The following is a 14,776-nucleotide window of genomic DNA, read 5'->3' as shown; positions in this document are numbered from 1 at the left end:
TATCTTGGACGTGACAAATTGCGTGTCTCTGCTGTGGTATGAGAATCTGAATATATTATTTTCCTTTTAGGAAAGTTATACCACTAAAACTACTGCAAATTTAGAATGGTCTTTTACAAATCTTCTGAAATAGAGGTGTGTTTAATTATTTCTGCTTAATCTATAAGAATGTGGCCTTGCTTACGTGGTTTGATTTTTTTTCTTCCTTTGCTGGCTTTAATTTTCTTGCTTCTCTCTTCTGTTACTTCCTGGCTGGCAACAACCTTCCAGTCTCCTCAAGATCAAAAGACATGCACAGGCAATTTCTTTCTAGATTAATATCAGTTTTACAAACCTGAGTTGTATACATGCACACAGTATATAAGACTGTGTGGGAATGTAAGTGGATATCAAGCAGAAGTTAGTCTTAATATTTTTTCATAGCCTAAATAAAGCATGAAGAACACAATACAGAACCCCAAACCTTGCTCACTGAAGGCAGGTATTTTTTCAGTCTCTGCAGAAAGGTAAGGTATGCAAGATATTTTGCAGGTCACCAGAGCAAATTTGCTGGCAGTTGGATACAAAAACTCTGGGTGACTACTTGACCCTGGAAGGCAAAACTCCTTATTTTTACATCAGTGGGCCTTCTCTTAACACTCATCCATACATTGTATTGTGTTTATCTTGCCCACAGTTTACACAGACTTATTTTTTCCCTTCCCTATTACATATTGGCTTACTTATTACTGTTGATTACTGCTAACTCTAGTCAGAGGGATGGACTAGAAGCTCCTTTGTGAGCTTGATATATCACACTGTCTGGCAACGAGATCCATGTTTTCTTGTAAGTTATGCTTAGTTGAAATTCACCTTGGGTGGAAACAGACATTGCCTTTGTGCTGCCTTAAATTTTTTAAAGATGGCACAGAGGCAAACCAAACAGATGTCGATGCCCCTTGTCGTACCATAAGTGCCCAAAATTTTTGAGCATGATAAATACGGTATTAATTAGTGTTGCTATTTAGCAGAAAGTGTCCATTTGCTTTAAGGTAGCCTGGAGTTGCCTACACTATTCAGCCTCCCCAGATACATGCTCTGGGGGACTGGATCATGTATACCCTGGGAATTTTCATATGGGATCAGCCTCCGTAAGTGCCGGAAGCACCTGCCCAGCTTTCCTCGCTTACGGACAGGTGCCCCGAGCGTCTCTGTAAAAGGGACAAAAGCTGGTATTTTCCCACTTACAGAGGTACTCCTGGGAAATCCCAGGGGCAAGTCTCTTAAATGGGAAAACCTCTGACTTGCCCTGCTCTTGGAGATGTGCCCTGCAGATTCTGGGGATGTCTCCGAGTGGTAAAAGCTGGGCAGGTGCTTCTGGGGCTTGAAGTGCCTGATCGTGCATGGGAATTCTGGGGTGTGTGGGACTAGGCTCCTTAAGTTCTGGGAGCACACATCACCTGTTGTCCAGCAGTGTCAAAGGATGGGACAGGGAGCAACATGTGTTTTTTGTGCAGTTAAGAGGATCAGCTGTGCTGATATGTCGTCACAAAGCTAATCTGCTTCTTTTAGCAACATCTGTTTCTAGCCTGAGTTTTTAATAGTTTCTTAAGTTTTCTAGAAACCTCTATAACAAGCTGCATATAACAGTTATCAAGTTAGTCAAGCTGCTAAGTAACTACTAAATTGTTCTGCTGAACTGACTGACAAATTCTCTAATTCAAAAGTTCATTTGAAGACCTAATGAGAAATCTCCAGTTTAAAACCTACTGTTGTACAGTGTCTGCTTCCTTGAAATGGTCCCATCATTTAATTCTCTTCTGTGTGACACCAGCATAAAATCTGCCATTACAAAGTATGTTTCTATTCTCCAGCGTAAAAACAAACTGCTCAGCTTGCCAGTAATTTTCAGATTTGGGTTGTTTTCTTTTTTTAAGATGAAACTTTACTACTTAAAACCTAGGTTGAATGCAATGTTCCCTCCAAGGTGTAGTGGTCCATGAGTGCGCCACTTCGGTCCCACCTCCCCCTTCCGCTAAGCCTGGATCCGGACTACACTAAGCCTAATAGACTAGAGTTATCATGCAGTGGATCCTCAGGCAGTGGATTTTGGAATAATCCTCTAAGCACAAGACTGGGGGCTTGGGAGCAGAGCAGTTCCCTGGAGCCGGTAATGGGGACTCCCCATTCATGATGCAGAAATCTTATGTCATGGTTAGACAAAGTGCTTTGGGTACATGTGATATAATTTACCCAGAGCACTTTGTCTGCCTATGTCCTTAGACCAGGAGTGGGCAAAATGCAGCCTGGGGGCTGGATGTGGCCCGCCATGCCATTTTATCTGGCCTGTGGGGTCCCTAAAAAATTCAGAAAATGAATATTTATCTGCCCTGGGCTGCCTGTCATGCAGGCCTCAATGGTTTGCCAAAACTCAGTAAGTGGCCCTCCACCCAAAATAATTACCTGCCTCTGCCTTAGACCAACACAGCTATAACCAGCACCTCCAAACTGCATCATGGTTAGGAATGATTCCTTGCGCCTGCTCCTTTTCCTCTGATGCAGACCCAGGTTCTGCACCATCCTGCTCTGCCCCACGCATTTTTCCCTGCTATGGGTAACCAGAGTAAATCTGACTACAGTGCATTGGGCTTTGTAAACACTGTTGCTGGGAGAGTAATGTGCTGTCTGAAGAAGAGTGAAATACCTTGAGCCGCTGCTGCCTGCAGCATTTAATCTGAGATCTGGGGAAGCTGAGCTCTGCATGTGTCCTTGCTCTGGGAGTGAGGAGATTCATGGACTCGGGGCTGGGGAGCGGTGCAGTCCCCTGGAGCCAGTAGAGCCCATGCCAGCTCCAGCCCCCACCCCTGCCTCGCCTCTGGGAGTGAGGAGGCACATGGCATCAGGGCTGGGGAGCAAAGCAGGGCTGGCAGAGCCTGCACCAGCCCCTACCTCACCTTACCGTGCCACAGCCCAGCTCCTCTCCAGGTGGGTGCATGGTGTTTATAAGTTACTGTGAGGTATGGTATTAAATTGTGTGTGGCCATGCTCACTTGCAGCTTGGAGAGAACCTTGGTTGAATATAAGTTAGCGTTTTCAGAGAATAAAGACTTTAGTATATTTAATAAGGTAATATCTGAGAGCAGTGTTCAAAATGCATCAGACGGGGAAATCAAGAAGTATGTTTCTTTTTCTTTTGTGGATGAATTCTTAATTAATGGGGTTTTGTTTGTTTTGGCTTCTAGAAACTCTCCAACTTTCAAGTCTTTTGAAGAAAAGGTTGAAAACCTAAAGGTAAGTCCCAAGTAGCTGTGAACTTCTGGTACTCCTGGAATCAGTTGTGAAGAAACCTAAAGCTTTCTTCCATATACAAGAGCTGGTGCTCCGATCCCTTCCTTGTATAACTCCAGTGGCAGTTTTGCAACTGTCTCCTATGCCGTGTCCACAGATGGTGTGGGCATTTGGTTCCCTGGGAACAACTGGCGGTGGCACACCTTGCACTACTGCTAGTCATCCCTGGGGAATGGTTCTGCCACATGTGCTTTGGCACACAGCAAGTTGCACCAGGCATGGCAGGCCAGGCTAGGGCCAGTACTGTGCTGACACCAGCAGCGTTACCTGGGGTACTGGGGCTCTCTCAGGGCGGCAGCAGCAGCAGCAATTCTGCCATGGAGAGCGTGGCTGGCAGCTGCAGCACAGCTCTAGGAGGCCCGTCTCTGCTTTTGAATTGTGCATGCTGCTCCACTTTTTCCCCATAGGTTTTCTTGATCCCCTGGATACTCAGGGGTCAAAAAACCCCTCCACACTGCTCCACTGCAGCATGGAGAACAACTGAACATGTGGTATGAGGTGCCACAGACATGTCTGAGGTGCCACACTGCACAGCCACGCTTGTCTGGATGCAGCCATAGAGTCAAATACTGTGAAGGTGCAAACAGAATACAATGACGAGAAGTAAGGGTGTAGTAATAAAAGTATGAGCTGGCTACCACAGGAGATGCCTTTAGTTACTCCCTGGTCCACTAACGTTGTCAATAAAAGCTGATTTCCGTAACATTGAATTTTCAAGCTTTTGGACTGAAACTTCTGAGGTATAGTACACTCAAGTGTTCTATCTATCGTCTTAAGCCTTACTCTAAGGTGAGGTGACTGAAATTAATGAGGAATGCAGCCTAAATTAGTGTTATACTTGTTCCAGTAAGAAACCCTGTATAAAATGGAACTGTTGGCTTCTTTTTATATAGTAGCAGTGGGGTAGGTGAAAAGTAAATAAGAAGTTTGTGCCTTTATGCCATGGCTAATCACAGTGTACATGAGCTCAGGATCTGCTCTTTCTGTTCCCTCAAAGGCTCACCTTTCTAGATGGGGAGTAGTAGGGTCAGGTACATAAGGCATATAGGTGTGGAATGGAATAAATATGCTGCAATCTCTATGCAAAGGATGGAGCTGAAATTATGCTTCATTAAAACAAGAGAACTTCAGGCTGCTTCCTTGAAGTTGCTCAGTGCTCTTTTGAGCAATGAGGAAAAAGGCTTGGCTTGTATCATATTCCAGAATCTCTAAATGAGTGTGAACAAGTGCATGACTCTATTTTAAAGTTGTACATTCTACAGTCTATATAAAACATATTTGCTAGAGGTGTACCAATATATCTTGCATATTGGTTTGGCACCGATAACAGGAAAATTTAACGTTATCGGCCGTCGGCTTTTTTTGACTGGCATCACCAATAAATGCCATGCATGTTCATGTAGTCGAAGTATGCACATAGTGAAGAATGTGGCCCAGCAGCTTGGAGAGCAGTGTCTGGCCACTAAGTGGGGGGAAGGGAAAGGTCATGGGAGGCAGATGGAGGCTCCCATGATGAGGGAGGGAGTGGGGCAGGAGCAGGTGCTGCCCAGCCAGGGCAGTGAATGTGACCCTGGGAGTGGGATGAACCTGTGGGCAGCTCCCCATGATTGCATGCACCCCTGGGGTGGCATGGGGTATGTGCCTCCCTCTTTTTTTTTGTGTGCAGGGTGAGGACAAGCTGCCTGTTGTGAGCTTGTGGCTAGGGGTTATGCCAGCCTCTTTCTGGCAGAAGGGGCTGGGCTGCACTCAGAGCAGGCAGTGGTAGTACTGGGAGGGGGGCCCATGGGGTGGGCTACAGTCACCCCAAAATTACCTGTAGCTGCCCCAGCCCCGCCCCACCAGGAAGAGGTTGGTTGCAGCCCCAAGCCCACAGCAGGCAGTCTGCCCTTGCCTGCACACAGTTCTGGGTGGCACATGCCCCCCCCAGAGTTGCATGCAGTGGTGGGGAGCCACCTCACCAGACAAGCCATCTATGGCTCAGCCACAATCCCAGGGGTTGCATTTGCTGCCCTGGCAGGGCAGTGCCTGCCCCTACCCCACTTCCACACTGTGAGGGCCTAAATCTCCCCACTCCACCCCCTCCACACTCCTTTCCTTCCCAACTCTTCCCCCACCACAGGTTTACTGGTTGGATGCTGCTCTCCAAGCTGCCAGGATGTATTCCTGTAAATTGGCTATCAGATCAGTATTGGCTAATATGGCTGGTTAATAATCTGCCATTGGTATTGACCAAGAAAATCTTTATTGATGCACCCCGAGTATTTGCATACCAAGTGTCTCAAATCTGAGCAAGGATTGTTCATCTCTGGAAGCTGTAAAAGAGACTTGTAACGCTTGAAGGAAGTAAAAGTTGCAGTCCTTTCTTCTTGTACCCATGTGACTTCACTTGAGCAGCATCGAGAGCTGCTTGAGCATCCGTGGCAGATGTTACACTTAAGGCTTGATTAACCAGTTATTCAAGGCTCTGACTGGGTACTCAGCACTGGGTACCCAACTTATTATTTGTTGGTGCAGGGTGGGCCCAGGATCAGATCTGATCCCCAGTCCCATAATTGTATCTCCTGCCATGCATGTGGTATGGCAGAAGGCATAATTATTGGGATCAGGTATCAGATCCCATTATACCAGTTAAGTGTCAGCAACTGTAGAGACTATGATTCTGGAGAAAATGGGAAATTTTATTCAGGCCAGGTAAACTTTCTTGCAGATATTAGCATAATTTACTGTAAAAATGATCAACTTGTTAGCATGGGGTTACCCTTTCTCTCTTCTGTGTGTTCTAGTCTAAAGTTGGAGGCGGCAAGCCTGCTGGGGGGGACTTTGGAGAAGTCTTGAACTCAGCTGCCAATGCAAGTGCCACAGAAACCATTGCAGAACAGACACAGGAAGAGACCCAGTGAGACCCTGCCTTTGTCCTGCTACCCACTGCCGGATGCTGCAAGCAAAAACTAAGCACATTTGTAACGTTTTCTGCTGTCCACTTCCACCAGATGTGCTTTTATTTAGCACTCAGCTGTTTTATCGAAGTAGTTGATACAGAGCTTGTCTGCGGGTTCAAAATATTTTTGCAAGAAAAACTCATTATTTCAGCTTTTTTTTGTGGGAAGGGGAATTTTTTATGCCTTTTAAAGGATTAATTTTTGATTTAAAGGAAGTCTAATAGTATTGCATTGAAAACATTAGATGCACTGTAGATACAGCTTTATAACTTTAACTTCCTTTTGAATGCTGTGGTGATGGGCCCAAAGCTTTCTACATATAAGCATCTTTTCTTTGCCCTGCTATTTTCTATTTTGCCTTCAAACAGAAGCTCCAGTACTTCGTTCTTTTGTGATAGGTTACATGCTGTGCTGAAACAAATATGGGACATTACACTAGGAAAATTACTGCTAGCAAAAGAAAGAGGACTTCTGCTTCAACAACTAAGTTATTCTTGAAGCAGGTTATCATACGAAGACATTTTACTGTTGTAAACAGATCTGCTACTTGTATAATAAACAGAGGTGAAGCCTAAAGGTGGCAATCCTAACTTGTGTTGGGATTTGCTGACTTAATTGTGGATCCTCTTAATAGAATCTCTCTGGCTTAGCCCAAATGCAAGTGTGTTGCCTCATGTTGCTGGTCTTGTATCTTTGCCACTTCTTATTTGTGTCACACTGGGAATTCTTTCCTTACCCTTAATTCCTGAATCATGCTGCTATAGGAAAATGGCCTTGGCCTTGATGTGCTTTTTAAGTATGAAACATGTGCATACCAGAGCACTAAGATGTGTGGCGTGGCATCATTACTGTAGCAGGGCAGAGGATGAGGCTGAAGTTGGTTCCTTATTCTTAGTTTCTTATTCCTGGTTCTTTTTTCAAAGGTAATCTTTACACAATTAAAGGTTGTTAGCAATTAATTAGAAAAGCTAAAGAATTAGAATTTCATCTGAAATGTATATTTACGAATAAAAATGTGAAATAATATCATGTATCAAGTACATAGCCCCAAATAAAGAGCTGAGATTAGGCTGGGATTTCTGGGGCAACATTTTTTCGGGTACCCTAAACTACACATCACCACCTCTGATTGAGTCTGAGTAGGACTGTGCCCTATCCAAAGTCTGCCAACTGACAGCCCCCCAGATCTGTGTACAATGCCCCAAATAAGGAGCTGACGTTGTGCAGGGATTATGGGGAAAACCCATTTTAGGTCACTACAGAGCATGTCTCCATGCTCAGGGGGCTTGCCTGAAGAAGTCTGGGCAGGTCCCAGCCCCACTGAAAACTTGGTTTTTGCATACCAGCTTGCCACCCGCTGCCCCCCTCCTACCTATGGCACTGAATAAGGAACTGTGGGCTGGGATTATGGGTGAAAATCCTTTTTAGTTCACCCCAAACCACTGGGAGACTTGCTTGAGATAACCTAGGTCGGATGCTGCCTGACCCTAAACTTGGTTTTTGTGCACCAGCATGCCTACTGACAGGCCTCCAGGCCTGTATGCTGTGTACATTTCCCTGAACAAGGAGCTGTGTTTTGGTTGCAATTATGGGATAAAATCCTTTTTGGGTCACCCTAAACCACATGTCCCTGCCACTGGGAGAATCTCATGAGGAAGCCTGAGTAGGCTTCTTCCCAATCTGAAGCTTAGTATTCATGTGCCAGCCTGCCAGTTGCCATCTCCCTCCCACCAGGCCTATGGTATGTACCTTGCCCCAAAGGAGCTTCTTTTGGGCTGGGGAAGCAAAACCCTTTTCAGGTCACTCAGAAACGTACCTCTCCACCACTGAGGGACTTGGCTGAAGAAGACTGGATAGGACCCTGCCTGACCCAAAACTCATTTTTTGAGTGCCAGGCTGCCACCTGACACCCACCCTGTAAGGCCTGTATGTTGCTGTTCTGCCAGGCACTGAATGGTATTAAGAATGGCTGTGTACAAATACAGGGGTTTTACACCAACTTTTCAAATTTACCTCAAGCCCTGACACAAACTCAGTAAAATAACTTGAATTGGGTGTTCTCATGTAAACACTCTGCCCACTTGCAAGCAAATGTTAAAGCAGGTTTATTGTACAGAAAAGAGGAGCAGGGGTATAGCCTAAGCAAAACCTTAACTATTAACCTTTAGCTGTAGATCAAAATTGATCATAGTCATATGCAGTGGCAAACCAAGGGAGCTACCACCTATCGAGTTGCTAGGGAAGGAAGTCTCATTCAGGGCTGCCATCTGTAGGCTTTACTCCTGCATCAGCTTGGTAGTAAGTGCTGTGTAGGGAGGCCCACTCCAGGGGCCCTGTTGCTCTCTGCTGTTGGAACTCGTGGGCAGATGAAGTCCGCTACTCACACCCTGGGCAGGGGCATGCAGACAGCAGATCACAGTTCAGCCCTTGCACCAAGCCATGCTGTCACTGCTGCAAAATCCCAACCCTGGTCCTGGAGCAGTTCCCTGCCCAGCCACACACCCTGCCAGTGCTGGTCTTCATAAAAACTTTGGCCCTGTGCTGTCATGGCCCCACCACTACTGGAGTCTTCATAGAAACTGGCAACAGTAATGCAGACAAAGGCTGTTGGGAGATGGAGTCTGGTCTCTGGTCAGATCCACCATTTTGCCCACCCCTATCAGGTGTTGCTGCCCTTTTCTTGGGACTCTACCACCTATGCCAGCCAAAGTAGCAAGGGCTGGTAGGGAGGTCTGCGCAAGAGTTAGTTACTCTGATGCGAGAGAGTGATGCTAGGGAGAGCTGCTGTGGATGCCACCCCCAGAGGTCTCCACTGCTCCACCAGGAGTCTTTGTCATTCCTTCATTTTGCCAGGGGTCTCCACCGTATCTGCCACTCTTCCATGCCACTGAAGATCTGTTGCTCTGCTGGGGGTCTCCACTGTTTCTTCATGCTGCTGGGGTTATCCATCACTCTTCTGTCCTTCCAGGGTTTCCTACTGGTCTTCTCCAGGTTGCCATGGAGGTCTAGATCTTTTAGGTCCTGCCCTGTATCTATGGTAGGCTCTGGGACTTTTTCCAATTGTTTTAACTATAATAAATCACCTAGACCCAGTACAGAGTGCTGTGCTCAGAAGCACCTTTAACAGGAGGAGTTGATTGAAAATGTTCAGGGAGTGACTCCTGTCTGGAATCTCTCCTTTTTGCCCACATTTTTGCTTTGCACCAAAACTGGAGCTCCCCACAGCAGACTATTGCTCGGGTTACAATGGGGCTGACTTTTTGGTCACCTTTGTATGACTTGGTGTCAACACCAGACTTCACAGTTTTGGAAGGGAGGGCTGGTAGACACAAAATCTCATCTGCCTTTTAACTTGCCTCTCATCTTACACTCTCTCACCTGCCTTTTACAATTGTGCACTTTAACATCAAACAGTATGACACAAGAGTACACATAGTGAAAGCAGGCTCTAGTAGGCCTTCAAATGTGCATAATAATGAAGGTATGCAGATAAAGAATATATACAAAGTTTTCGCGATGAAACATAACCATAGTCAACCATGTAGAATGTAATCAGAGAGATGCATAAATGCAACTATGAATGTTTTGAATATATAGCACTATAAGTATATAACCTACTTGAATGACCTTGGGACATCACTGCATTATTTGACTTCTTGGGTCTGGTATAAACATATTAAAATTACAGTATGGTTTTTCTTCTTTGTTTTTTCTTATTCAACATGCAACAGTCTTCTCAGACAGAAACACAGACCGATAAGGATTTTTGGATAAGCACCTGTCAGGTATTTTCACCATGAATGTGTGAAGTTAATTGTTTAGCGTTTCTGTTTTCTACTTTGTGTCTGTACACTTTTAAGGTAAAATAAAACACATTTATTTAAATTGCTTTCCAGCAGGAAAGCAAACATTATACATTTTCTTTCCTTCCTTTTTTTCTTGCGGAAACATACAGTTTGTATATAAACCCACACTGATTTTTCCAAACTTAACTTATTACTATAGTTACTCAAATCCAAAACAATTTCCCACCCCCTCATGCAACATTGGGAAAAACTTCTCATCTTTAATCTGAGTGCCAGCACTGTTACCAGCTAGGTCCAGGATCAGGCAGGAATACAAGTCAAGGATCAGGTGGGGGATAGGGCAGTAGCTTGCATGAGGATTAGGTGGGGAGTGGGGCAGCAGCATGTGCTCATGATTAGGCAGGGAATGAGGAAGCAACATGTACTGGGGACTGGGCAGCAGCAGGGGTGAATAGCAGCACATGATGGGTATCAGACAACAGCACAGGTAGGGAATTGGGTCGGGGGGCAGGTGAATGGGAGGACAGTGATAGGTTATGGGTCAGAGGACAGGTCACAAGGTGCAGGAATGAGGGGCAAGTGGCAGAGGAGCAAGATGCCTGCCTCCCTCCACAGGTGGGAACAGATTTAAGACAGCCCTCCAATAATTAGATTCTATACACAGAAAATTACAAAAAATTGTAAAATTATAGTATTTTCCAATTTTCCATGTGTGGAATTTACCTATTTAAGGTGATTACCCTACATTAAAAGCCATTTTGGTTCCAGGTAAATACAGCATTGATTGTAAAAATACATTATCAGTATGAATGCATACTATTCCATCCAATAACATAACACAGAAGACAGATGAGAACTGAAAATGACAGTAGTAGCACCATTACTACTAGTAATAGGCATCTGTCTTGCGAGACAGTAGAATTATGCTTTGCTGAACATAATCCTCACTTGAAAATACAGTGAAGCTGGAGTGACCTTTTCAGGACACAAAAGCTTGAGCATGTATATAGAGACAATGAGTTGCCCACACACCAGCATCCTCCTCTTAGCCTTGCTGGTTTAATCCAAAGGAAAGGCAGGTACCAGTACATTTGGAACAAGTTTGGCCACAGAAGCTACTGGAGCAAAGAAGATCATCCATTTGAGATCATCCATTTGTTCATCTTTTGGGGCTTCCCTCCTAGACTGGTTGCCAACGAAGATTAAAGAGCTCAATCTACCCTATCGTAGAGGACTTCACAACTTGTTGGCAATTTTTCCTTCACTAGGGATACGACTAGTACCTGCTTCTAAGGTGCTCTTCTGTACAAAGCATTAGTACCCTAGGGCCATGTCCAGATGAGCACAGCTGTGAGGTATGTGGTGGCACAGACCCATCTGTGGCACCACACACTGCACGTTCAGGTAAAACTTCTGGGGCCAGCACAGTTGTTGGTCTCAGCCTCCTTTACTCCACCTGGGGTAATCTGCTTCATGCCAGAGGGTGTGTGGCATGGGTGTCCCCAGGGAAACAAACATCCCCGCTCATGTGGATTTGGCCTAGTGGTTGCCAGGTTATTTAGCTGCCACCCAGCGCTTGGTGTTAAGTTGCAAGTAGTTCTGTATTCTGTAAGTTAACTGTAGCAGGCAAACCTAACCTGACCTGCCCTGCATTAGCACCAGCAGTGTTCTTAATTCCCTGAGTGAGGCTTTGGTCTGTATTTAACTATCTGTATACATCCTTGCTGATATCCTTATTGTTTTGAGACATTTATACAGGAACAATATGGCTTAATATGCTTTCCTTCCTAGGAGCTATGGAGAACACCTCTTTAGTTGCTGGCATATCTCTGCATCCTACCTTTTTGGATTCTAACATTCCATCAAGGTAACACTAGCTCTCTGGCTCCCCCCTGTTTGTGGAAACATACAGTATAGTTGCCAGAGTGTATGTTACCCCAACACCTTTGTACCTGCAATGACAACACCTTTGTTTTAGCAAACTCAGATAAATCTGCAAATGTTTTTGATGTTCTCTGTTGAATTAATCAGAACTGGTGACATGTTTCAACTGGCAGCATTCCATCTAGTTAAATACAAAATCCCCTAATACAGAATATAAGAAAGTGATTTTTGGACAAGGGAACAGGGTATTACCATCTCTGAAAAGCCAGCAACTGGCACTTGAGAAGGCACAGTTCAGTAATTTGATAAAGAGCTAGATATGCATATAGACTTCCCCTGGGTCCTACTGCCCTTGGCTCCTGTCACGTTTGACAGGCAGCCAGGAGCAGATAAATATTAATTTTCTAAACTTTTTAGGTACCCCATGGGCAGGACAGAATTGCCTGATGGGCTGGATGTGGCCTTTGGGCCATATTTTGCCTACCCCAGAGGGGAACCAATAAATCACATTTATCCTATAATGCAAATCTACAAGCTACAGAACCTCTGTAACCAATCAATACATCAAGCAGTGGGTGATGGCAGTAGTTTCTGGTTTCTGCTATAGTAGTGCTCTCCCGCATCTCTGCCTGATTTAGCATTACAGTTTAGAATACAGACACTCTGGGTGCATCTACACGAGATGGTAAGAGCGCAGTAGCCTAATGACACTGCACAGTAGCACATCACAGCACAGACAGTGCTAATATGTTACTGTGCAGTACTATTAGGCTACTGTGCAGTAGTGTTACTAAAAAGGCATTTGCTGGCACTACTGCACAGTAACACTAGTTACTGCGCATCTATTTAGTAGTTGGCTATTCAAGTACTAAATTAAATACGCAGTAACAACTACATATTAATGAATATATAGATGCATCCTCTGAGTGACTTTTCACCTGTACAGAGGGAAAACAAGCTGTGTGGGGTGACAGTAGATGTGAAGTCCATGACAAAATGTTGGTGTTCAGGTGAGGGTTGTAGGGAAACCATGGAAGAAACAGGTGTATAGAATGACACGGGGAACTTCTGGAGTTACAGTAAAAAAATGTAAGGAAACTTTGTGGATGCATGGAGCTTGACCTACTTTAAGTGTGATGCATCTAATTCCCTCTGCAGACAAATGTGTGGACGCGCTTCAAGATTTCTGATATTACATTTAAAATAGGAAATACTTAAAAAACAAATGGTCTTATAAGTTTTTAAACACAAGGAAAAGAACTTCTATCTTAGTAGATGATGACATACTAGGTAGGTATGCAAAATATTCTACCCTGTAGAAAGCTTAAATAGAATAACATTATTGTGCAGCCTCCAGCCATCCTGTTTTCTACTCTCACATTCCCTTATTCAGGCCTTGGGGCTTGTGAATTGGCAGCCTGGCATGCAAAAGCCAAGCTTTGGGTTCGCAGGGGCCTGCCCAGGCTTCTTCGGGAGAGTTCCCCAATGGCTCTGGTGACCCAAAAAGGATTTCTACCTTTATTCCAAGCCCAAACTCAGCTCCTTATTTGGGGCTAAGTATTTATTTAGGGTTATCATATGTCTGGATTTTCTCGGACATATCCTGTTTATGGATCTTCCAATCTCCATCTGAGTGGTTTTTAAAAATATCATTAAATGTCCACGATTTTGGTCAGCTCAGCTCCGTACTTTTTCCCAGCTTGCTCTAGCAAGGAGCTGCTTGGGGCTGGGGGGGAAGAGGGGGAGGGCTATTGGAGACAGGGGCACACACACATGGCAAGCCTGCAGGTGGCAGGAGGTTGGGAACAGCTCTGGCTGTTGCATGCAAGTAAGTCTGTGGGGGGTGGGAGGGCCAAGGCTTGAGGGGTGGGGATACATGCATGTCTGCCGCTGCTGGGGCAGAAGTCTGGGTCATAAGTGACACCACGGGAAGGCGGCACCAGGGAGACATGCATCCTCGAGTGCTGGTGCCCCCCTGACAGTGAGCCCTGCACCTGGCAGGGGGCATAGAGAGTGCCCCCTCTTAAATTGGCTCTGTTGGTAACTGAAGTGCTGCCACTTCTGCTGCTGCTATGCCACTCAGTGACTGGCTGCTGGGCCTCTCCCCCTGGGCTGTGCCCTGCTGGTGGCCACCCAGGTTTGGGAGGCACCAGTTGCCCACTCAGGGTGCTGGGGCTGAAGCACGGTGGGGTAGGTGGGGTGTACTTGCCTCTCCAGCAGGGGAAGTGGGTGGTGGGGGCCCTTCAGGGAGCTGCATGGCTGGGCCAGTGGGTAAGGCAGCCAGGAGATGCTGCAGGGCAGGAGGGAGCAGGGGCCTGCAGGTGGGGGGGTGAGGGGCATTGGCAGGGCCAGCGGTCAGGAGTGAGAAGCAGGACTGGGAGACCTGTGTCTTGGGAATGAGGAGCAAGTGAACCAGCAGCAGCAGGGTACTGGCATAACACTGCCCCCCGCAGTTATATACCATCCCCCTGCCAACAATAGGTGTCTTCGTTTGGACCTGGAAATACAGTAACCCTGATTTATTAGGAAGGCCTGGGCAGTAGTTGCCAGCTGTCACGCTGGCACTCACAAATCCAGCTTCGGCCAGGCTTGTTCAGGACAGGGAAGCACGTGGTCTAGGGAGACCCGAAAAGGATTTCCACCCTCATCCCGGCCCAAACCCTGCTCTTTCCGCAGGCCTGCAGGGCTGGCTGTAGGCGGTCCCGCACACAGAGCCCGGGGGCACCGCTCGGCCCGGCCCCGAGCGCGGATGCACGCTTGCGGTGGCCGGAAAAGAATTTCCCCCCCAGCCCAGCTCCGCGTTGGGGCTGCGCTGGGCAC

At 46.1% G+C, this 14,776-nt stretch overlaps 1 protein-coding gene across 4 annotated transcripts in view; it reads left to right on the top strand.

Moving 5' to 3' along the window:
• TPD52 (tumor protein D52) overlaps window positions 1–10,181 on the top strand; it is a 59,777-nt gene extending 49,596 nt beyond the window's left edge. For all 4 annotated transcript variants that reach the window (XM_090040226.1, XM_090040227.1, XM_090040228.1 and 1 more), the window contains 2 exons: window positions 3,222–3,270; window positions 6,111–10,181. In XM_090040226.1, coding sequence (XP_089896352.1) covers window positions 3,222–3,270; window positions 6,111–6,227 — 166 coding nt within the window. In that variant the 3' untranslated portion in view covers window positions 6,228–10,181. The remainder of the gene's footprint in view (window positions 1–3,221; window positions 3,271–6,110) is intronic.
• The last annotated feature ends 4,595 nt before the right edge of the window (window positions 10,182–14,776 follow it).

Source organism: Crocodylus siamensis, chromosome 3 (assembly GCF_052110815.1).
Source record: "Crocodylus siamensis isolate JL-2025a chromosome 3, ASM5211081v1, whole genome shotgun sequence".
Taxonomy (NCBI): domain Eukaryota; kingdom Metazoa; phylum Chordata; order Crocodylia; family Crocodylidae; genus Crocodylus; species Crocodylus siamensis.
Note: the sequence above shows the minus strand (reverse complement) of the source record. Positions and strands in the feature narration are given on the sequence as shown.